The sequence below is a fragment of the Eschrichtius robustus genome, chromosome 18, assembly GCF_028021215.1.
Source record: "Eschrichtius robustus isolate mEscRob2 chromosome 18, mEscRob2.pri, whole genome shotgun sequence".
NCBI classification, from domain to species: Eukaryota; Metazoa; Chordata; class Mammalia; order Artiodactyla; family Eschrichtiidae; genus Eschrichtius; species Eschrichtius robustus.
This window is the reverse complement of record NC_090841.1, coordinates 13,299,569-13,323,982: the sequence shown is the minus strand read 5'-3', so window position 1 is coordinate 13,323,982 and position 24,414 is coordinate 13,299,569. Positions and strand designations below refer to the sequence as shown.

General features: G+C 35.8%; 1 protein-coding gene across 3 annotated transcripts in view; it reads left to right on the top strand.

The window, feature by feature from the left end:
- Nucleotides 1-23,464, top strand: part of ALG5 (ALG5 dolichyl-phosphate beta-glucosyltransferase) — a 41,037-nt gene extending 17,573 nt beyond the window's left edge. For all 3 annotated transcript variants that reach the window (XM_068526844.1, XM_068526843.1, XM_068526845.1), the window contains 4 exons: nucleotides 6,599-6,658; nucleotides 11,757-11,908; nucleotides 21,094-21,179; nucleotides 23,258-23,464. In XM_068526844.1, coding sequence (XP_068382945.1) covers nucleotides 6,599-6,658; nucleotides 11,757-11,908; nucleotides 21,094-21,179; nucleotides 23,258-23,373 — 414 coding nt within the window. In that variant the 3' untranslated portion in view covers nucleotides 23,374-23,464. The remainder of the gene's footprint in view (nucleotides 1-6,598; nucleotides 6,659-11,756; nucleotides 11,909-21,093; nucleotides 21,180-23,257) is intronic.
- Nucleotides 23,465-24,414: the final 950 nt, after the last annotated feature.

The following is a 24,414-nucleotide window of genomic DNA, read 5'->3' as shown; positions in this document are numbered from 1 at the left end:
CAACTCAATCTGGAGTGATTGCTAACTAATGACCCTGTGTGTTCCCTTGTCCTAAGTATGGTAAGTAAGTTCCCTTGGCCAAGTGAGGTTTGGTACACCGACATTTTCATATGTGTATTCATGGCTTGTTTGTTCCTGAAACAAAAGAATGTGATGATTACTGTTTCCCTTTTTTGTGGACCAGGTGGTCAGGTCTAAGAGCCTCGTATATTTGTTTCACCCTCTCAATATGTGGGAAGATGACCAGGCTTCCAAAAGAGATCCCTTCATTTCCCACATCATTCATTTTATAGACCAGGCAGTTACACAGGCATTTTTCTGAGATCTTTGTGAAAATCAAACAAAGGAGAATAAGAAAATTTAAAAGGTAGTCTTGAAATCATAAAAAGAGGTAGATTGTATGTAATAAAATTTCACAACAGTCTTTCTCAGCAGATCACGAAGTATGTTCCCAAACCTTTGAAGGGCAAGGGCTGCCTATCAGAGCAAGTGTTTGTTTAATGCCAGTGAACCTAGTTTGAAAGTGTGTATCTATCTCTTAGGGAACAGCAAACTCTTTCTGTAAAGGGCTAGAGTGTACAGGCATACCTCGTTTTATTGCATTTTTGCATTATTGCGCTTCTCAGATACTGCCTTAATTAAGGATCTATATTTTTTAAGACATAATGCTATTGCACACTTAATAGACTACAGTATAAACATAACTTTTATATGCACTGGGAAACCAAAACATTTGTGTGACTCACTTTATTGCGGTGGTCTGAACTAAACCCGCAATATCTCTGTGGTCTGCCTGTAAATATTTTAGGTTCTGTGGACCATGTATGGTCTCTTTTGCAACATTTTTTTTTTTAACAACCCTTTAAAAACCATTTTTGGCTCACAGGTCATTCAGAAACAGGCAGCAGGCTGACTTTGGCCCATGGGCTGTAGTTTCCCACCCCTGTTCTAGAAGATTGAAACCTTGATCTTAACAACCACAATTTTTCCTAACCACAGAAATTTTCATAAATTTAATATCCTCATGATTGTCAGGAGAAGATACTCCTAATTTATTTTTTTATTTAACTTTTTTTTTTTTAAAGATTTTTTTGATGTGGCCAAATTTTAAAGTCTTTATTGAATTTGTTACAATATTGCTTTTTTTTTTAATGTTTTGGTTTTTTGGCCACGAGCCATGTGGGATCTTAGCTTCCCAACCAGGGATCAAACCTGCACCCACTGCATTGGAAGGCGAAATCTTAACCACTGGACCGCCAGGGAAGTCCGAAAATACTCTTAATTTAAAAGGCAGGAAAGTAACAAGGCACCTTTCATCAAATAAAAGGGAGAAAAAGAATGAATGTTGCCAAATTTATCTGTTGAGACTGTGGAGATTGATACAATATTTTTTAGAACAAGTTGGAAATATGAATCAAAAGCTTTAAATAATTTAACATCCATTGACCCAGACTTTGAGAAATTTATCTTAGGAAAATTAAGAATGTGTATAAAAATAAATTGCCAAGGGTTTTTGCTTTTTTTTTTTAAAATACAGCAGTGTTTTTTAATAAGAGGAAAAAAACTAGAAACAATATGAAATGTCCAGTATTAAATTACAGTGGTTAAATTCATTATTATATAGGATGGCTATTCATTATACATGATTAAGTGAAAAAAGCAAATTTTAAACATCCTATATATGGAACTATCTATAAAGTAATACGGTAACATCAGTTGTCTCTGGATGGAGGAACTATGGATATCTATTCAATTATTTAGATTAATTTTATTTTTTTTTTTAACAATGAACCCATATTGCTTTTAAGGGAAAAGAGGGGGGGAATAGTTTTAATCAAAACTTTTTTTTTAAATAAATAAAATTTTTTCTTAACTCACTAGTTTACTTCATGTATCAACTTTTTCGTTTCTGTTCGTATTGGGTGAATATGACTAATCTTACTATCTGACTTTGACTAATTTCTAAATTGTTTCAACGTTGTTTCTATATCTCAACCTCATTTGGAATCAGTTTTGTCTTTCGGACAAATGCCTGTGCCCTTTTCCATTTCCGTTTCCGTTTCCGTTATGTTTCTTAATTTTGGATGTGGAGTTCAAATAGACCTAGATTCAAATTCCATGTGAACTTGGGCAACTTAATCCATCCACCTCACTTTCCTCATCTATGACATAAGGACAGTGTGCCCAAATTCATAATCCTGAGGTAATGATTAAAATTTTTTAAATGTATGTCGAGTGTTTAGCATGTGTTCAGCACTCAACAACCATTACCTCTAATTATTAACATTTTGTGCTTTATTTTCAGAACTAATTCTGATGTTACTGTTTATAATTGTTAATGTAAATTGGATTTACCTAATTCTTCTAGTCTATTTCTTCTGTCCAGTGAATTTGTGAGAAAACACTTAACTGAAAAAGTAATAGGAGAGAGAGATTCTGATGAAGCATTTCTCTCTAGAATACAATACAGTACCATCTTTTACCACTTTTAAAAGCCAGCTATCATAGTAAATAAAATTAAAAAAAAAAAAAGTAAGAAATTCAGCCAAACTCTGAAAGACGCTTAAAGGAAAGAGACTCCATGTCTACATACATTTTCTAATATGGGAAGTTTTAAAAACAAGAATATCCTTCATTCCTGAAGAATAGCTAACTACTCTGAAAGCTGCTTAGATGAATTCCACCTGATAAATCGTTATCAGGGATTCAGTTCTTATTTGGAATGACAGATAACACAAAACTCTCTTAAAAGCTTTTAGAGACTTACCCTGAAAGAAAAGGAGATTTTAAATGAAAGCTTTTGTTTTTTATTTGTTTTTAGTTTAAGTGACATTTTAACTCTACTTAGTCCCTGAAAGGTGGGAGGATGTTCTTTTTTACCGGTTGCTCAGTAATGTTACTGCTCTTTTTGGATTCAGAGTTAAAGCTCATTTGCCATATACTGTTGAACTTTCAATGTGGTTCTTCCTTAAGAAAAACCATTCTCTCCCTTCCCGAGCAAAATACCTCTGCCAGAAAAAGAAGGGAAGAAATTATTCCCACTGTTAAATAGTAAGCAAAGTATATAACAGATAATTTCCAAAAGAAAATATAGATGGCTAATAAAAGCTCTCCAAATGTTTACCTTTTATTAAAAAAAAAGGAAATTAGATTATATGTGGTAATATTTTCCCCTTATCATGTTCACAAATTTAAAATGAAAATAATTAGAACTGACAAGAACTACTGATGAAATAGTCAATATCATACTCAGTGGGAAGGTAATTCAAAGAATAATTTGGCCCATTTACATTAAAAACACTTATACTTTTAACTTAGTGTTCTAGTTCTATGACTTTCTCAAAGGAAGAAATCCAGAATACAATTAGAGTTTTACATTCAAAGACGTTCTTTTAGAAACCTTTCTAATAACATGAAATTAGGTGAATTCACCTACCAACATGTAGGTGAATTCACCTACCAACATGTAGGTGAATAGTGAAACCATGGTTAATCTATATGGTGAAATACTATATTGCCCTTACAATTGACACAAAAAAAGAAAGACATACAACACTACTGTAAGTTCTTGAAAAATAAACCTGAATCTTATCAAGCCTCTAACTCTAACAGCCAGTTTATAGGAAATAACAGAGGAACATGTTAAATGTCACCAGGGGGGTGCAGTCAGCTAAATTTAGAATCTAGGACACTGTACAGGACAAATTACATGGTTTCTTCAACAAATAAATTATAAGAAAAAAATTTAAAAGAGGTAGGAGGAACCCAGGGATAAAAGAAATGCCAACCAAATTGTATGAATTTTGTTTGGCTCTTGATTTAAAAAAACTGAAAACATTTATGAGATAATTGAGCAAATTTGAAAACTGATTGTATATCTGATGGTGTTAAGGAATTCTTAATGTTTTCAGTATGATAGTGGTATTGTGATTGAAATATATATTAATTTATAGTATATGATGCCTAGCATTTGTTTCAAAATAATCCCCAGTTGGGTAGGGTGGTAGTAAAGGGCTTCAGAGAAGGCAAGATTGACAGTTGGCTATGTGTTGGTAATTGTTGAAGCCAGGTGGTGGGTACATGGGGCTTCATTTTCTTATTCTCTCTACTTTTGTGTATGTTTGAAAATACCCATAACAAAAAGCTCAAAAACAATGAACCTGAATGTAAGAACTTTTTAGGTTACTTTATATGAAGAAAAGCATGGTATACATGAGTAAATTTCAGCTATGGTTTTTTAAATACAGAGGGGAAAAAAAGAACACAAGGAAATACACTGCCTCCTGGACCTTTGTAGGTCCTTTACCTTCTTTTCTACCTAGGATTTGTCACTTCAGAGAGTTTTCAAATCCTAACTCCTAAAGGTGATGTTTTTTCAGCTCTGTCCCTACAGATAGCGCCTATATGCCTCTTCCCAGCAACATTACTGGGACTAGCATACAGGGAGTGATTTCCTAAGCCAGTTTTTTTCTAGACTGGGGCAAATAGAACTTGAGAAAGGCAAAAAAAAAAAAATAAAACACAAGGAAATATACAAAATGTTATCAGTGGCTGCTTTTAGGTAGTGAGATTATGCATGACTTTTTATAATAATTTTTTCATATACATATAAATTTATATGCTTGCCAATTTCTTTACAATGAACACTTTTTAATTTTATTTATTTTGATTAATGGTTCAAAATTCAAATGGTATAAGAAGTATCCAGTGAATCTAGCTCTGCCCCTCATTTCTCAGTCACCAAGTTACTCCCAGAAGTTAACAGTGTCATCCATTTCTTGTATATCCACCTAGAAGATGTATATATGTATTCTTTATTTTTTAAATACAAATTGTAACACACTATCCACTGTTCTGTTGTTTCCATTTAATACCATATCTAGGAGATTGAGCCATATGCGTACATCAAAGTGCTTCCTCATTCTTTCACAGCTTCATAGCTAGTCCCTTTGGGTGGACATACAGGTTTGCTGCTTGAGACAATACTGAAGTGATCAACCTTACATGAATGTCATTTTACACAATGCAAGTTTATTATGGGAAGAATTCCTAGTTGTAAAACTGCTGGGTCGAATTATGTGTATATTTGTAACTGTGATAACGGTTTTCAAATTGCTGTCTATGTAGAGTGTGTATGCACAATATGGCAAAAATTGATAGGCGTTCTTTGCATTTTTCTTAGTATTGATATAAGTATGATTGAGGTGAGGATCTTTTCAGTTGTTCTTTTTGTGAATTCTCATTCATAACCTTCACCTCTTCCCAACTGAGTTGTTGAGTATTTTTCTTTATAATTTGTAGGAGCACTTTATGTATTTTGGAAATTAGCCTTTTGTCTGTAATATAAAGTACCAGTATTTTCCCCCAACTTATTTGTCTTTTAATTTCTAATATGGTTGTATTTTTCTTGTTTTGCCGCACAACAATTTTTAAAATTTTATTGTCAAGTTGATCTAATCTTCTGGGTTTTGTATATTTGTGCCTTCCTTGGGATCATATAAAAAACTATTTCTGATTTACACTTAAATCTTTGATGTATCTGGAATATGTCCTAGTCAGTATGTGGCTCAGGTCCAATTTAATTTGGTTTCCAAATGGCTACCAGAATGCCCCACAGCATCTTTTTTCCACTGATTTAAAATGTCATCTTTATCATACTCTTAAGTACCCATATGTTTTGTGTGTGTGTTTCTGGCCTTTCGATTCTGATCCATAGGTTTATCTATTTACATTCTAGTACCTTAGTTTTAACTATTTTACCTTTATGATGTATTTTTAAATCCTCTGGAGCTAGTCCTTCGTCACTCTTAGAATTTTCTTGGCTCTTCTTGGTTCTTTATTTTTCAATATTAACTTCCAAATCAGCTTGTCTCAATCAATGAAAAATTATTTTTATGTTTTCGCTGGTATGGCATTAAATTTAAAGATGAGCTTAATGAGCATTGCCTTTTCAGTGCTGTCAGTGCATCCTCTCATCCATGGTCATGGTATGCCCTCTGTGGTTGGATTTTTTTGTTTCCTTTGGTTGCATTTATATCTTTCCTTTATTTAGATCTTGCCACATTTCTTGTAAAGTTTATAGGTTTTTCTTATTGATGTTATAAATACTGTCTTTTCTTCCATTATATCTTCTGATCGCTGTTTGTACATATGAAGGCTAAAATATTATATATATATTTATTTTGTGCCCACTCTTTTTACATTCTCTTATTGTTTGTAGTAGGTTTTCAGTTGATATTCTTGGGTTTTCCATAATGAAATGATTATATATAAAATCATACCATCTACAGATAACCCTTTTCTTTCTAATACTACTAATTTTCCTTATAATTATATTGATACAGTATTTTCGATTAGAAAAATCACTTAAATATATGAATTTGAAATAATGCATGCCTCTTATATTTAGCCCTGAATAGTGTCATCTTGGTAAATACAATTAGACTTGTTTAAGTTGTACGTATTCTGAATTCCTCAGTAAACCTTTAAAGATATTTAATGTTACTTTTTAAAAAAAATAGTTTCTAAAAAATGAGATATTCACATTGGAAATAAATATTTTTATTAATGATACTTATTTCATTGCTTTTTTCCTCAGGATCAAATGGCTATTGCATGTGGATCTCGAGCTCATTTGGAAAAAGAATCAGTTGCTCAGGTGAGGCTTTCATCATGGATCAGTTTTTTCCTTTTTTACATACACATTAGCATGAGATAAGCTTTCATACTTAATCTCATAAAAATGAGGTTCCTTTCAGAAGAAAGGATTAACATATTTAGGAATTGATTTTTTTTCTTTTTTTCATGAGTATACAGGGAGGATGTAGACTTCACTTTGATTTTGGATACAAGCAGCTCTTTTTTTAAGACACAAAGAGAGTCCCCATTCAGTTATTATATAAGGCAAATTTCTCCAAATGATGCATTTTCGAACCTATCAACTTGCCTTTAGTTTTTCTCATGTCAGCACACTTAAGTACTATATTTTAAGTTTCACTCAAAGTTTAAATTTTTTTTAACTGTTCCTCTTAGAAAAGCATTATACCTTCAGATTTATAAAGTTGTACTGCCCTTTTTAGTATATTCAAAAAATCACTGAAGACATTAACTTCTTCAGGTTGTAATTTACAGATTAGGCTAAGAAGCTGGAGTAACTTTGAGGAAAAAAATATAATAAGGAACTACTCTATGCAGTATTTTTTATTTTAATTATTTTTTCACTTAAAAACGTAGACCTAATGTATCAAGCTCCATAATTGTCCATTATATTCTTAACGGTTCATCTACTAGATTGGTCAAGTAGATCAAGAATAAAGCCATATTTTTCAGTGCAAGGTCAAAATTATCTGGGGTGTTTTGTTTGTTTGTTTGTTTTTTCCTTTAATGCATGTTCCTAGGCCAATCCCAGACACTAAATCAGACTCTAGCCACGGGACCAGGAATCTGCCTTTTTAACAGTTTCCCAGGTCACCCTATGCATACCAGAGTTTGAGAACCAGTGGAATAAAAGATTGAACCTTTCCCTTCGTGATTCTGAAATAGGACATGAAAAAATTCTAATTTTTTTCCCAAGATATACTGATGGCAGAGTCATAAAATCCCTTAAGGATTTTGTTCAAATATGGAAACCTGAACTTTCCTTTTTTTAAGATATAAATTATTTTAACATCTTCAGCATCTAGTCCAAATGTAACTCTATAACCCTATGGACTGTTATTGGTGTTTCAAAAAGGTTAATCTGTTAACCATAGAGAATATCAAACTCCTAGAAATTTAACACTGAAAGAGAGTTTAGAGATTAGCTAGTCCAACTTCATCACTTTACTGATACACAAGAGATAAGAAAAAGTGTATGTGCAAAATGTTCAGCACATTATTTATCATTGTGAAATACTAGAAACTATAAAATACTAAATCCCAACACTAGAAAGTGTACATATTTCCCCTGGATGAAATGTCTTGCAGTGATAAAATAGATGATAATGGAGACTGTATAATCATGTTGGGAAATACTAAAATATTAGGTTGTATGGAGAAAAAAACAGTATGATATTGTAAATACAGTATAATTGTTTGTGTAAAAAACACTTAATGAAAATAGACTGATGCTAATTTAAGGGTTTTGTGAGTAAATTTGGTCCTTTTTAAAAATATATATATAGATAGGGGAAAAGAGGATTATCTACTTGGAAAGGAAAAAGGGTTGGAGAAATAGGAGGCAGTAATTAGGAAGCAGTTGAAGTAATCTAGGCAAGAAATAATTGGGACCTGTATTGTTGGTGGCAGTAGAAAAGAACTGTGGTTTTTGATTTTGTTTTTAACGGTGCAAATTCTTTTCACTTAGAACTTCCATTGGTTGAAAACTCTTTGAATTTTTTTCCAGAATAGTAAGATGAGGCTGTGCTGTGGTCTGAACCTTCTTTTACCTAGTGATGCTTTTAACCAGTCATCAAGGGATCTATTCCAGGATCTATGCGTTTATAATTTATCTTGTCATCTATCCATCCATTCCTCCATCTGTAAAACTTAGTTACTGACATAGTGCTTTTGGACCCTACAGAATTGGCTGCTACTCTAGAAAGAAAGGGTAAACTGGTCCACTGACTAGAGATCAGCAGTTGTCCTCTGCAGACGCTACGTATAACTCCTGCTGAGTAGGCTTGTAGTTCAAGTCCAGTGATTCTCACAGAACTATACCTGTCTTATAGAAGGTCATCTCCAAGGGGCAACACAACCATCTGCCACATGTCCAAGAAACTGTGGCGTGGCCTTCCACTTCTCAGCCACTCGGGTGTTCTCTTAATGTGCCATAGGTAATATAAACCCTGCATGGTGATCGATCTGTGGACAGTGAGAAAATTATAGAAGAATTAATTAACCAAGATAGTAAACAGCAACTTCAGTAGCTTAACTGTGTAGTTTTCAGTCTTATCTGTCCTAAATACCTTTACACATATTCTCAGTTAATCCTACCGTCTGTTCTGTTGCTCTCTTGGAAGACAAACATGCATGATACCGCACCATTGGAGTCTTTCAGGCATCCTTAAAAGTGTTCATATGCCCATGTGTTCTGTATAACAGTTAAAACAGTCATGTTTATATTGTCTGGGTATTCTCAAATTTATCATTTTTAAAGGATTCAAAATAGCATCCATTACTGTTTGTTTGATCTCTTTAGGTTTTTTTTTGAAGAGTCTGCTTAAGTCTTAGGACTTCTTTAACTTCTCTTTTTAAGATAATAAAATTACCAGTCACCTTTAAATTTCACCTGAATTCCTTGTTTACATTTCATAAACATTAGAGATGATTGTTAATATTAAAGCAGTGAATGTTTTTAAATATCTACTTCAGAAGTTCATATAATGCTATTCTATGACTTTGTTACCTTCATTTAACTAAATAAGTCTATCCTGTAGTATGTTTTTAGATGTCTTCTAAATTCTAAGATATTTTGCCAAGTGTTAAAAATTAAAGAAAGTTCCAGTTGTTAGTAGATTATATTGTTATGCTTTTCAATATGTTAGAAATCAAATAAGTTAAAGTCCTCATGTGAACTCAACATGTTTCTGTTTTTTTAAAAAATAGCCATTATCCTAAAACAAACAAAAATCTTCTATTAACATCCAAGCAAAAGCAGTCATGAATATTTTTATTTGGTTACTAGTAAGCTCATCTAAATCATGTTAAAAATCATTCAAGGAGAATAGTTTATAGGTATTATTTTTCTACCTTTTAATTTTTATTTTTCTATCTTTCTATTTTTTTATCTTTTGATTTCTATTCGTTCCTTTCCTAAGCATAAATGCTCTTTTGGAGGTTTAATCAGTCAACCAGTATTTATTGGAAATATTTTAAATGGAAGGCACTGAGCAAGCTGTTGTGAGATTCCCAAAGTATTTTAAGATGAGGTTTCTGCCCTATCTGCTTAGAGAGGTTAGACATACTTACATCAAAACATAACTAACGATTCTAGGTGATCAGTGAGAAGTGCTAGAGCTTTTCAAAGAGTTTGTTTTACGTACCCTATAGATAAGTATTTTATTCTTCCTTCCCTTCTTGCCCTATTTAATACACAAGTGAAACTGTGGTCAGGAGGTTAAAGTGAGCTTTCAAGCCTTCTTCCCTTATTAAAAGCATTTATTAAGTTTCTGTTACTTCCTGTACCAAACACTTGGTTAAAAGCTTTAATATTATCTCATTTAAACTTTACAGTACCTTTGTGAGGCAGGCATTTTCATTCTAGATGAGCAAAGTGGGATTTAGAGAGTGGAAGTAACTTGTTCAAGGTCAGCCTGCTAATCATTTTTTTTTATAAATTTATTTTATTTATTTATTTTTTAATTGATTGATTGATTGATTTTTGTCTCCATTGGGTCTTCGTTGCTGCGTATGGGCTTCCTCTAGTTGCGGCGAGCGGGGCTACTCTTCATTGTGGTGCATGGGCTTCTCCTTACGGTGGCTTCTGTTGCAGAGCACGGGCTCTAGGCATGTGGGCTTCAGTAGTTGTGTCACGCAGGCTCAGTAGTTGTGGCTCACGGGCTCTAGAGCGCAGGCTCAGTAGTTGTGGCACACGGGCTTAGTTGCTCTGCAGTATGTGGGATCTTCCCGGACCAGGGCTCAAACCCATGTCCCCTGCATTGGCAGGCGGATTCTCAGCCACTGCGCCGCCAGGGAAGCCCACAGCCTGCTAATTATTAATGGAGCCAGGATTCAAATATAGGCCTGCTCAGTTCCATGGCTTTTCTCCCGTCATTTTTTCACTGTTGAGTCATGATTTTGTTCCATGGTGATAGAAAAAGACATGTGAATGAAGAACAATACTAAAGATTACAATTATGAAAAAAAAGCCAGAAGGAGGAAAGGACTTTTATTTAGTAGGATGAGATATTAAATATTCTGCATAGACTCTTACTGGTTTGCTTATGTGCATATGTAATATATCATTCCATGGGTCTATTACCATAATTATAGAAAACTTTAAGAGATCTTATCTTTTTTAATCCTAAATATGAAAGTCTTGAATTCAGTGATAATTAATGATTTTTTTTTAAAGTTTGCATTGTTTAATGAATAATAGAATATCTGTCATGTTACTACTAATAATAAAATTAACAACTAATAACAATAGTGAATTCTCAGATAGGATTAGACTACTTAAGTTTAATATCCAAAGTATTAAAGAACTTACCTGTTAAAATATATTTAATCAGAAATATCTGTCATAGTTAGAGACACTGGGTTTTTGTTTCAGACTCCTTTCTAGTCTGTGACACTCTGCTGTACCTCTTCTATCATATTCTCATTAGCTAGGTATCATACTTCAGGTTGAAATCTTAGTGTTTCATTTTTCCAAGATATTCTGGTAACTCAGCTTTTTTTGAAACTGAAGTGTATTTGGGGCACAAAATATAAGGTGAATGAGATGTTCTCCTGGCTCAGCGCAGCCCTCCAACTGCTGTGGTATATTTCTGGCGCACTGAAGCCCTGACTCTCACAGGCACTATGATTCTTCTGGTCTGACTCCACCTCCAGGAAGTAAGTAACTACTTTTCTAGCCTCTGTCCAGCTCCAAGCATTAGGCGTCCTCACAGTTTCTAGAATAGACTTTGCCCGTGCAGCTAATGGAACAATGGCGTTCATGTGTGAGATCTACCCAGTCAATTAAATATTAAGTTGCAGTTGTCTACAGCCAGGTGTTTTCAATGTCTCCTTTATAGATAAATAGAAAAGTCATTTATATTTTGTCTTTGTTTCAGCGTTCTTACTTCCGTACTCTTCTCATGTATGGGTTCCACTTTCTGGTGTGGTTCCTTTGTGTCAAAGGAATCAGGGACACACAGTGTGGGTTCAAATTATTAACTCGAGAAGCAGCGTCACGGACGTTTTCATCTCTCCACATTGAACGATGGTAGGTTCCTAACCGGAATGTGTCTGGTGTATCTTATACACAAGTTTCTCCAGGTAATGGGCAGCAGCCCTGTATTCCCATAATGAACATCCAGGTTTAAACAAAATTGGCACTTATATATGTAAACTTAATCTGTACCTTTACTGGTTTGGTTCTTATTTATCTCAAACCAAACATAGGGTATAAAGTTATATATTTACCTTAATTGTAGACAGTATAAATTGAGAGGCCTGAAAACATCCTGTTTCCTTAAGCTTCCTTTTTTTCCTTCAAAGAAAAAAGAAAAAGCTCAGACATATCAAAGCAGAAGAGGGTACCCACTTTCTCTTCTTTCCTTTCTTTTGCAGGAGTAAGTTCCCTCTCCTGCCTAAGACCAATCCTTGGACCTCTGCATCGCCTTCCACCTTCTAACAACCCAATCCTGTTCACTTATTTTCTCTCCTGTGTATTTAGCCTTTTCTCTCAACCACATCTTGCCCATCAGTTTTTTCAAGTTTAAATTTCTCTTGCCATTAGAAAAACACCCTCTCCATTGACCCCTGCCCCCAGCACCCCTCCAACTCTAGCCCTCTTTCCTTTCACAGCGAACCTTTTCTTGGAAAAGTGGTCCATATTCACTGTCCCCATCTTCTCGCTTCCCACTCACTCCTCACCCATCCTCCCATCTAAACATCTAGTTACCCTCCTATCATTAAATCCAGTGGTCATGTTTAATATGACCACTTACCGTCTCAATGAACCTATCAGCAGCATTCGGCCTCTCTTTGTCCCAGACCTCGCCTCAGCTCCCAGCCTGTTTAGGGAATAGCAGTCACATAGAAGCCTGAAACCTTGGAGTCATTACAGCCTTCCCCACAGCCCCTCCGTATATCCAGCCCATGACCGAGGCCTGTTGTTTTGAGCTTTTATGTCCCTTCATTTCTCTTCATCTTCACCACGATCCAGGACATCAATTCCTATGCTGCAGTCCAAGGGGACCCTTCAGAAATTAGAAGTGATCAATCAGATGCACCTATTCTGCTTCCCATTGCCTTTCGGTGCCTTCCAGGGCCTTGAGAGGGATACCAATAGGCAGTATCAGTATTGATATTACGGTCTGGCCCACCTGAGTCTCCATGTGTGGATTCTTCCTTCTCACCACCCACTGCCCCTCCGTCAAGGTCTCCTCATCCTTCAGATCTTCGTTAGGACAACCTGCCCTCACTCTCTGTACTAGATCAGATGCCCCTGATTGTATGCTGTTGCAGTGCCATAAGCCATTCTCGTAGCACCTGTCACATCAGTAGTGTTTTATTTGTGTAATGTTTCTTTTTCTCTATTAAAACGTAAGCTCTACAAGAGCAAGAATCCCATCTGATTTTGCTTATTATATAGCAAAGAGAGTGCCTGGCACATCATAGGTACTCAATAAATACTGTTGAAAGAATACTTACTGTTAGTACTGGGTTCTGTGTGAATTCTGTTCATGGTGGGAGTCTGCATAATTATTCCAGTAGATGTTCATTTTTTTTTTAATTTTTATTTATTTATTTATTTTAATATTTATGGCTGTGTTGGGTCTTCGCTTCTGTGCGAGGGCTCTCTCCAGTTGTGGCAAGCGGGGGCCACTCTTCATCGCGGTGCGCGGGCCTTTCACCATCGCGGCCTCTCCCGTTGCGGAGCACAGGCTCCAGACGTGCAGGCTCAGCAATTGTGGCTCACGGGCCCAGTTGCTCCGCGGCATGTGGGATCTTCCCAGACCAGGGCTCGAACCCGCGTCCCCTGCATTGGCAGGCAGATTCCAAACCACTGCGCCACCAGGAAAGCCCTAGATGTTCATTTTTATAGTCTCTATAATTTTCATGTGTCGATTTTCAAAGACCTGTTATCTCCATAGAAATAGATGTCATATAATCTTCCCAAATAACTTTAAAGAAACTGTAGTTTCAGAATTAAAATTATCAAACATGTTTTTAAATCTTTTTTTCCTAGATTAAAATTTTTTAAGTAATGTATATTTGGTTTTAAAATTTAGATGCCTGTTTCTATTATGTTAAAGAATAAAATATATTGATAGTTAATGGACTCCAAAATCAGAGAATCTTATTTATTAAGAAGCCACTCTAGAAATAAAGCCCTCCCTCTGCATTAGATATTTTTCTGTCAGATGTTATATCTCCATCTATGGTCAAAGAACTAGGTTCTTTGTAGTTCAAAAGGAAGGATTTAAAAATGGAGAACATTAGGGTTAGGGTTGATGACTTAAAAATCATGAAGTTTCCTTGTCAGGACTGTTATAAGTCAGGATTGTTGTAAGGCAGCATTGTCCAACAGAAATATAATATGAGACACAAATGCAAGCCATATATGTAATTTTAAATTTTCTAGTAGCCACATTAAAAAGTAGAAAGGTGACATTTATTTTAATATTATATTGAACACAATATAAACATAGGCATTTCAGCATGCACTCAGTATGAAAAAAATACTGAGCTATTTTACGTGCTTTTCTTGGTACTGTGTCTTCAGAGTACAGAACATCTCAATTCAGACTAGCCACATTCAGTTGCCCAGGAGCCAGCCACATGTGGCTAGTGTATTGGCCAGCACTGTTCCAAGGTTTTATGGGTTTTTTAAGTTAAAGAACATGTTTTTATTTTTTTCTTCTTTAAATTTTATGTTCATGCCTTTTTTTTTTTTTAACATCTTTATTGAAGTATAATCGCCTTACAATGGTGTGTTAGCTTCTGCTTTATAACAAAGTGAATCAGTTATACATATGCAATATGTTCCCATTTCTCTTCCCTCTTGCATCTCCCTCCCTCCCACCCTCCCCATCCCACCCCTCTAGGTGGTCACAAAGCACCGAGCTGATCTCCCTGTGCTATGCGGCTGCTTCCCACTAGTTATCTATTTTACATTTGGTAGTGTATATATGTCCATGACACTCTCTTACCCTGTCACATCTCACCCCACCCCCTCCCCATATCCTCAAGTCCATTCTCTAGTAGGTCTGTGTCTTTATTCCCGTCTTGCCACTAGGTTCTTCATGGCCTTTTTTTTTTTTTTTTTTTTTCCCTTAGACTCCGTATATATGTGTTAGCATACTGTATTTGTTTTTCTCTTTCTGACTTACTTCACTCTGTATGACAGGCTCTAACTCCATCCACCTCATTACAAATACCTCCATTTCATTTCTTTTTATGGCTGAGTAATATTCCATTGTATATATGTGCCACATCTTCTCTATCCATTCATCTGTCGATGGACATTTAGGTTGCTTCCATGTCCTGGCTATTGTAAATAGAGCTGCAATGAACATTTTGGTACATGACTCTTTTTGACCTATGGTTTTCTCAGGGTATATGCCCAGTATTGGGATTGCTGGGTCGTATGGTAGTTCTATTTGTAGTTTTTTCAGGAACCTCCATACTGTTCTCCATAGTGGCTGTATCAATTTACATCCCCACCAACAGTGCAAGAGTGTTCCCTTTCCTCCACACCCTCTCCAGCATTTATTGTTTCTAGATTTTTTGATGATGGCCATTCTGACCGGTGTGAGATGATATCTCATTGTAGTTTTGATTTGCATTTCTCTAATGATTAATGATGTTGAGCATTCTTTCATGTGTCTGTAGGCCATCTGTATATCTTCTTTGGAGAAATGTCTATTTAGGTCTTCTGCCCATTTTTGGATTGGGTTGTTGGTTTTTTTGTTATTGAGCTGCATGAGCTGCTTGTAAATCTTGGAGATTAATCTTTTGTCAGTTGCTTCATTTGCAAATATTTTCTCCCATTCTGATGGTTGTCTTTTGGTCTTCCTTTGCTGTGCAAAAGCTTTTAAGTTTCATTAGGTCCCATTTGTTTATTTGTGTTCTTATTTCCATTTCTCTGGGAGCTGGGTCAAAAAGAATCTTGCTGTGATGTATGTCATAGAGTGTTCTGCCTATGTTTTCCTCTAAGAGTTTGATAGTGTCTGCCCTTACACTTAGGTCTTTAATCCATTTTGAGTTTATTTTTGTGCATGGTGTCAGGGAGTGTTCTAATTTCATACTTTTACATGTACCTGTCCAATTTTCCCAGCACCACTTATTGAAGAGGCTGTCTTTTCTCCACTGTATATGCTTGCCTCCTTTATCAAAGATAAGGTGACCATATGTGTGTGGGTTTATCTCTGGGCTTTCTATCCTGTTCCATTGATCTATATTTCTGTTTTTGTGCCAGTACCAAACTGTCTTGATTACTGAAGCTTTGTAATATAGTCTGAAGTCAGGGAGCCTGATTCCCCCAGCTCCATTTTTCGTTCTCAAGATTGCTTTGGCTATTCGGGGTCTTTTGTGTTTCCATACAAATTGTGAAATTTTTTGTTCTAGTTCTGTGAAAAATGCCAGTGGTAGTTTGATAGGGATTGCATTGAATCTGTAGATTGCTTTGGGTAGTAGAGTCATTTTCACAATGTTGATTCTTCCAATCCAGGAACATGGTCTATCTCTCCATCTATTTGTATCATCTTTAATTTCTTTCATCAGTGTCTTATAATTTTCTGCATACAGGTCTTTTGTCTCCTTAGGTAGGTTTATTCCTAGATATTGTTCATGCCTTTTTAATTATTTATTTGCAATTTGATTGGAATAATATTGACCTGACTTAAAATTTTAGCCTCTCACATCTCTCTTTAGGGTCCAGTTATGTTTATGTTGTGCCCATAAAGGAGAACCACCAAATACACATGTATCAACCTGATTAGCAGTATACCCTTCACCACAGTAATGTTTCATTGTCTATTTAAACATCTCTGTTCCTTCACTTCGATCAAGAAAGACTAAAGAGCAGATTTTTTTTTTCTTATGCAGCATAAATTTTAGAAACCAAATTGTGCATCTACTCATTTCCATATAAGTGTCTCCTTAGATGGTTTTTTTAAGAGGACTTGTTCTAAAGATTCACTGAAATTTTTCTCATAACTTTCAGGGAATCCAAGTCAAGTAATTTCTAGGTATTGCAAAACTTCAAGGTATACGCTGTACTGCTGAAGTTAAAAGACTACAGGCATCTCTTTGATTCCGAATTACTTGAGTATGGGTAACGTTAAATGTTAAATATAAATATGTGTATAAAATCTCCATCCTCCGAACTCTACCTCACCTAAATTCTTTCCATTTAATGTTAAGGTATAATTTGACCCAATTTATGAATAATTTTTTAAATGGATTCTTTGAAATGTACTTTCTTCTAGTGAATTTTTTTTAATTTTTAATCAATGTATTCATGTTTATAATTTAAAGTCATTCCATCAGGCTTATAACAAGAAAACAGTTGTCCTTTGCCCCATCTCCGTCCATCCCCCATTCCTGCTCCCTCATTCTAGTCACTTTCATCTCTTTACTGCTTGTTTGTGGTGTTTGCTTTCACATTGAAAACAATGGGTCTGCATAGCTATGTCTCAGTTTTTCAGTTTTAGATATTAAGTTCCACAATAGGAAATCAATGGACAAGTATTTCGTTCTCTTAAACTCCTGTACACCCTCCACAGTTATGCTCCTAATACAGTTTTAAAATAATATTTGCTTAGCTCAGCATTGATCATTATAGCTGGGTAAAGAGAATTCAGACTTGAGCTGTAGCATGCAATGGGATTATACGACCCACATAGTTGTAGTACTTTTTGTTTTTCTAAAGGTAATAACTGGAGTTTTTTGCTGGCATTACTTGACTGTGAATCTAACACTTCCTTGTCCTCACTCTCTGATAGGAGCATAAGTTCCCAGACACATCAGATTATGCCTCAATTCCATCTTTTTCTTGGAGATGGAAAGCCTTTCTCGTCGGCTCTTCCTTTCTAGTTGTGTCCTGGCCTGCTGCAGCTCCTGTCCTAGATCTGGTTTTCCTTGGTTTCCATCCTAATTTAGTAGAGCACACCTCTCTTACACCTCCTAAAAAATATGAGAAAGACACTGCGAGACCCCGCATGTAGAGACGTGCCTTGATTCTACCCTCACACTTGTTTACCAGTTAGCTGGAGAAAGAGTTATAGGTTGGAAATCCTTTTTCCTCTGGATTTGGAAAGCATTGCTCTGTTGTCTTTGGCATCAGTGTTTCTGTGGAAAAGTCCAATTCTGTCAATAATCTAATCTTGATTCCTTGTCTATGGCATGTTGTTTCCACCCCACTTTGGAAGCCTTTTATTCAGAGTGTTTTGAAATGTCATGATTCAGCGACTTAATGTGGCTCTTTTTCATGCATTTTGTTGAGTACTCAGGAGGCTAAGTCTGGAAACCCGTGTCCTTTAGTTCTGAGAAATGTCCTTCATTCATTTCTTCGATGATCTCCTCTGTCTTTTCTCTCTTCTCTCTTATAAAACAGATATAGAGCTTCCCTATTGATCCTTTATTTTCTCCCTCTTCCTATTTTTCTTCTTTTGAGATTTCCTCAATTTTATCATCTAACCCTCCTTTTAAATTTTTATTTCTGCTATCAAAACCTCAATTTCCTGCAACTCTTGTATTCTGGTATTCATTTTTCTAAATCTGTTCTTGTTTTTCATGACTACAGTAGCTTCCACTAACACTTTGACATTTTCTTCTTTCCTTGCGTTGTTTCTGTTGCTCCAGTTTTTTTCTTTATGTTTGTTTTTATCATTAAAGTTTATCCTCAGATATCTTTAGTACGGTGCTAAAAATTTTAGCTCATCAGCAGCTGGATGCGTGGTCAGAGAACTGACTGACTGACTGATTTCACTACAAATTAAACTAGTGGGGCCATTTTGTGTGGGTAAGTCCCAGCTGTCACTATGTTTTGGGCTGGTCATTTTCACTAAAGTGGGATCCTTCAATCTGCTGCCTAAGAGATATGATCCTGGCTGCCAGCATTCACAGAACCGGCTGGAAGAAAGGAGACTCTCATACAGATTTTCAGCGAGCCCTCCGGTCTGCAGCCCACCTGCACCTCCACTCACAGAGGTCACTTGGGCCCTTGATGCCTGAGCCTCGGGGGCTCTGTGGTGCCCATTAACCTGCTCTGGGCTTCTCCCTCTGCCGTTGTCTACTTTCGAGTTACCACTTGTCTAGCTACTTTGCAACGTTCACATTTTTTTTTTTGTTACTCTCATCTTCTCCTCTTTTTGTTCTCGTATGGTTACCCCATCATTGTCGTTTTAATTTTAGTGGGATTTCAGAAGGGAGCAGTAGGGTGTGTGTGTGCGCCATGTTTAGCAGAGTCTCAACACACTCTCTGTTCTTCAGAAATACATCTGTTCCTGAGGTAACAGCTATATCAGACACTGAATAACAAAAGAAAATGTGGTGACTCTGCCCTCCCCACATTTACAAAAAATAAGTCATTTCAATTGGAGAATAACCCTTATGCTGCTTCTCTTAATTGGCATAAGGTTCCATCCAGAAGTACTTGGTATTTTAATTATAATGTTTGCTTTGGTAACAGATTGGTCTCTTATTTGTAATATGGTGATACGAACTGCAGTTTGTTGTTTTGTTTTGTGGTTTTTTGTTGTTGTTTTTTGGGTTTTTTTTTAAATAAACATCTCATGTCTTCTAAAATGTTTAAGGGGAGAAGGGTATAATAATAGTTTATAAGATGAATAGCCCTTTCAGTTTTTTTTAATACAAAAAAAATTTAATTTGTATTTCAGTTAATCAGTGGTTTTTTACCCCACTCCTTTTCATTCATCATTTTTATGTTGTTTTGTGTCTTTGATAAGTCACTAATTCTATATGATATCTTTGGAGAAATACTTAATAATCTTGATCAGATTATTAAATAGCATTACTCAGCAGCCCATTAGGTAATTTTTTGGTTTTATGTTAAAGGAAAGTTTTAAGGGTTAATATTCAAATTATTTCCTTCTTTCATGAGTGTCACAATTCTACTTAACGGAAGTTTTACTTAGTCCTTTTAGAAACACAAAGAACACCTTTGTAGATGGTTTTATCATCTTAAGTAAATATTTTATTAGGATAAGGGAAAGCATTAAGTGTTTAAAAAAAAAAATAGTTTTCATATTGAATTATCCAAACACTTGGGACTTAAACTAGTTGCATAATGGATGGTGGTGGTATTGTAGCCAAGAAAACAAAACTCCCAAATTCAGATTGTCTGGAATCAGGGAAATCAGATAGAAGTGGATTTTAGGCGTTTTCTTGTTTGTGCTCATATTTTAAAACCAAGCCTGGGAAGTTTGAAGTGTGTTCCATGCAGTCTAGAAAGTGGGGCGTTTCATGTCTCGAATGAAAGCAAAACAGTGAAAGACTTTAGTGCTTTTCGAGACAAGTAAAAGCATGAAGTGCAGCACAGGCAGCGGTGCTTCTCTTTTTGAGTTTAATGCCAGTGAAAGGAAGCAACTGGTGGAGAGAATTTTGTAAAAATCCAGGAAAACTTCTAAGTCAGGATTCAAAAATGTTAAGGAAAGCAGATTCGACCTAAACGAAAGGGCTGATTGAAGAGGAGCTTTTTAAGAAAGAGTCTTTCCTAGGTAGAAGGAAGGCTGAGCTGGGAATTCAGACTAGAGATGATTTTAAGTGTATGTTAAAATGAGACAACGTATCTAATTCCTATGTATATATGTAGTTATACCCACAAGGCCTTTCAGGCCAGCGTAAACTGGCTTTTCACTTTCACCAGCTGCCAGGACTGTACTGTCCAGGACAGCATTGGGGAGGGGAAGAGGGAAGGCAGGCCATAGGGACCCCGTACTTAGAAAAGAAACCTTGCTTCTTTGGTGGTAGAAGAATGTAATCAAGCAGCTCTAAAGTGATTGAGAACATTCTCTCCTAGTGCTTCTCAAGGTTCTGTTTTACCAGCTCTCTGAATCCGTTGAAAATGCTATCAGTTCTGTTTCTTGAGCTAGTTAAGGTTGGGATTTGAAAACCATCAATCTTGAAAATTTCCAGGATTAAATTTTCTCTTGGAGCCCAGGAGGCCGTTTTTACCTCTGGGAGTTTCTGAGTTGTGACAGAGACACCATATTTCTCATTTATATGTTATGCAGTGACACGCGATGTTATATCATTTGCCTTGAAGCTCCTGAACTACTTTGCTTTTATTTGACCTTATGTTTATCTGGCCTTCACTTTTACAATGTAAGCTTTTATATCTGCTGTGTAAGCTTCTTTAAAACATGCCAAGGTAGAGATTTAATTACACTCTGTTTGTCTTTTTAAAAATAAATAGCAATGTATTTTCTATTTCAGGGCATTTGATGTAGAACTGCTTTACATAGCACAGTTCTTTAAAATCCCAATAGCAGAAATTGCTGTCAACTGGACTGAAATTGAAGGTGAGTATATTGTTTACATTACAGCTGATCTTAAGTGGGGGAAGACGTCAGACCATACAGTTGTCCAGTGAAGTCAGCTGGCTTTACTATCACCCCAGCTCAGCTGTCCTAACTGAGAGAGGCAGTTTCATAGACACTACTGCCTACTAATCCTTGCCACCCTCCTCCAGCTGGCTTACTGCCTTCTGTATTTTTTTAGTCTCTTCTTAGGGTCTTCATTAGGCCTACTGGTTTGCCTAAGAAATTCAGTAAAAACTTGTACAGTAGACAGGATCATGGTGATTTCAGGCTAGAAGCAAGGTGAATAGTCTTCAGATAAACTTTATTGTTTGTAATACCAATTTTTTTTTTAGTATTACTTCATTACTCAGTGAGTTTTGAGCACCTACAAACCACTGTCCAAAGCTAAATGAGGAATTAGTTGCTTTTACTCCAAATGTCCATAATCCATTCACAGCCGATTTTTAACTGGCATCTGTACATATATCCAAAAATGTAAAGATTTCTAAGATTTAAAATGTGAAATCTATCATACTTCCGAATAATTTCTATTCAGAAAAGCTTAGACGTCTCTCACTGTTTAGAATTTAAAATATATTCTAGTGTTCTCCTTTGCTTACCTTAGAATGGTCCTAAATTAATTCACAGTGTAGGAGCAGTTAACTGGAGACTTTTTCAAAGTCACCTCTCCCCCAGGTAAGCATGGCCTCCTCTTGAAAAGTCACTGTTGAAGTTAGCAACCTCAGATGTTTAGGGACAGAAAAAGGTTAAGAACCGGTCTGGAAATCATACAAGCTATGTAGACCTCTTGGAGTCTTGCTGAATCATATTGAGTTTACAGCAGTTTGACTAATCTCCACAGTAGCAGCCTAGATCAAAGGGGATGGGAAGCAGGTGAAAGGATGCCTCAGACTCGTCAGGATCAGCTCGGTCGACATGTTTGTGTTGATCTGTGCCCAGCATAGACTCTATGGGAAGCTGAAGTGGGGAAAAGTAAAAATATGTTTCATTTTCTATCAGTTGCTCACTTGCATTTCTCAGAGAGTTGAGTATTAAATCTCATTAACCAGCACTTAGTGAGCAGTTTTTCTTTTAATCATCCCCAAACCCTCAGCCATATACGATTGGTCCCTCCGCACTAGAGCAGGGCCATCTGAAATTCTCACAGTTTAGATCCTCCCAAGTTTTATTTCACTTCAAAGTGTTTTGTTTCTGTTGTTTTTAGAGAAACCACTCACTTTGGCTTTGAAGATATTTTAAATCTCTTATCCATGATTTAAATTAATTATGGTGGATGTGTAAACTTCATTGTGGTAATCATTTCACAGTGTATATGGCTATCAAATCATCACGTTGTACACTTTAAATACATTTCAATTTTATTTGCCAATTACACCTCAGTAAAGCTTGTGCGGGGGGGGGCGGGGCGGGGGGGAAGAAAGGAACAGAGAAAGAAGCTAGAGCGTTTGGGCTTCAATCTGGAAATTGTCAGTGATCGTCCTGTGGTCTTTACCACATCACTCTACCACCCAGCATGCCAGTTACCTGAAATTGGAGGGCAGGGCAGGTCTGCTTCTGACTTACCAAAGAAACAATTCCAAGGGGTAAACTCAAGGAATATAAGCTTTTAAGACATGCTCAAGGAGGCAAATCTCATGCAGTCAACTGCACTTGGCATGTTGCCATTTGACAACCACTGGACAAGAAGATGGCCTAGCTAAGATGTATTTATTTTATCTGATTGAGAGTCTTTGGTAGAATTAGAATAAAAGTTGGGTTTTTGTCTTGGCTTTCTTATCTCAGATTATTAATCTGTACTTGTATTATGTATAGAGGTGTATCTGATTCTCTGTAGTACGTGAGATTGAAAAGCAGTGTGTAAAACATGAAGATTTGCCCCCGAAAATCATTTTTAAATGTACAAAGGAATTGTTTAACAGACACACATATATAATATAAATAATGTAAGTTAAATTAAGGTGACTAGAAGCTCACAAAGGTCGTGACTTCTAAAATACAATTTTAAACTGTTATGTTTCCTGAAAATATATTTATTTTTAATTATTTTTAAATCGCAGGTTCTAAATTAGTTCCATTTTGGAGCTGGCTACAGATGGGCAAGGACCTACTTCTTATACGACTTCGATATTTGACTGGTGCCTGGAGGCTTGAACAAACCAGGAAAGTGAATTAGGTTATTTGCCGTCTTTGGTTGTATTCGTATCCATCAGTGTCACATTATTTCATTTGAAATTAAAATTTTAAATAAAGCTGGAATAAACCTATTCCATTGTCTGCCTTTTGATAATTTTAAAGAATTTACTGCCAGCAGTAAAAATCTTTATACCTCTTTTGGACACAAAAATTTTTAAGGTGTTTGTAACAAAAGTCAGATTTTCTTTTGCTTTAGCAATTTTATTCATTTAGATTAATTATCATTATGATTCTGAGAAATACAATTTTTAAACCGAAGACAAAAGCGATTATTCTTACTCTAAAGTGCCTTATTCTCATGAACTTAAATATAAACCACAATCATATAAGTGTTCAGGGATTTAAAAATAAATGTTTAAATATATATAAATTTATCAATATTAAACCCATAATTCATTCTATAAAAGTCTAGGAAATTATGTTAAAGAAAGGATATAGGCTTGCTCACAAAGGTATCCACTTTCTCATACAGTCTTATTTATCTCCCTCCAAATTTTTCTTACCTCCTGGCAACCCTTCCCTCTTGAGTTCAATGTTAATAAAAATTGGAAATTCTTTATTAAAAAGAGAAAGTTTTGCGATATTAATAAATGTATTAATAACATCAGAAGCCTGTGTTTTTGAGAAACTAAAGACTAAAAAATAGCAGTTATAAAACAATGAACTCCTAAAAATAAGAATTAGATTGTTTCTGATGTTTTAGAGAAAATAATAATACCTAACATTTACTGAGTGTTGACTGTCTGCCCACCACCGTTCTAAGCACTTAGTATATAATGACTCACCTAACTTTTACAACAGGAGAGGAAACTTAAGGCACAAAGCAGTCACTTGCCCAAGGTCACAGAGGTAGGAAACAGTAGAGTGGTGACCCTAGCCCACAGAGTCCGGATCCAGGGCTACACTCGTTAATGAGTATGCTACTTCAGTTTCTGACAGTATGATAACTGGGGACATGTAAGTAGAAAGTTTCAGAAGCACATGAAATACAACATTTTAAAGACAAGACTTACATGGAAAA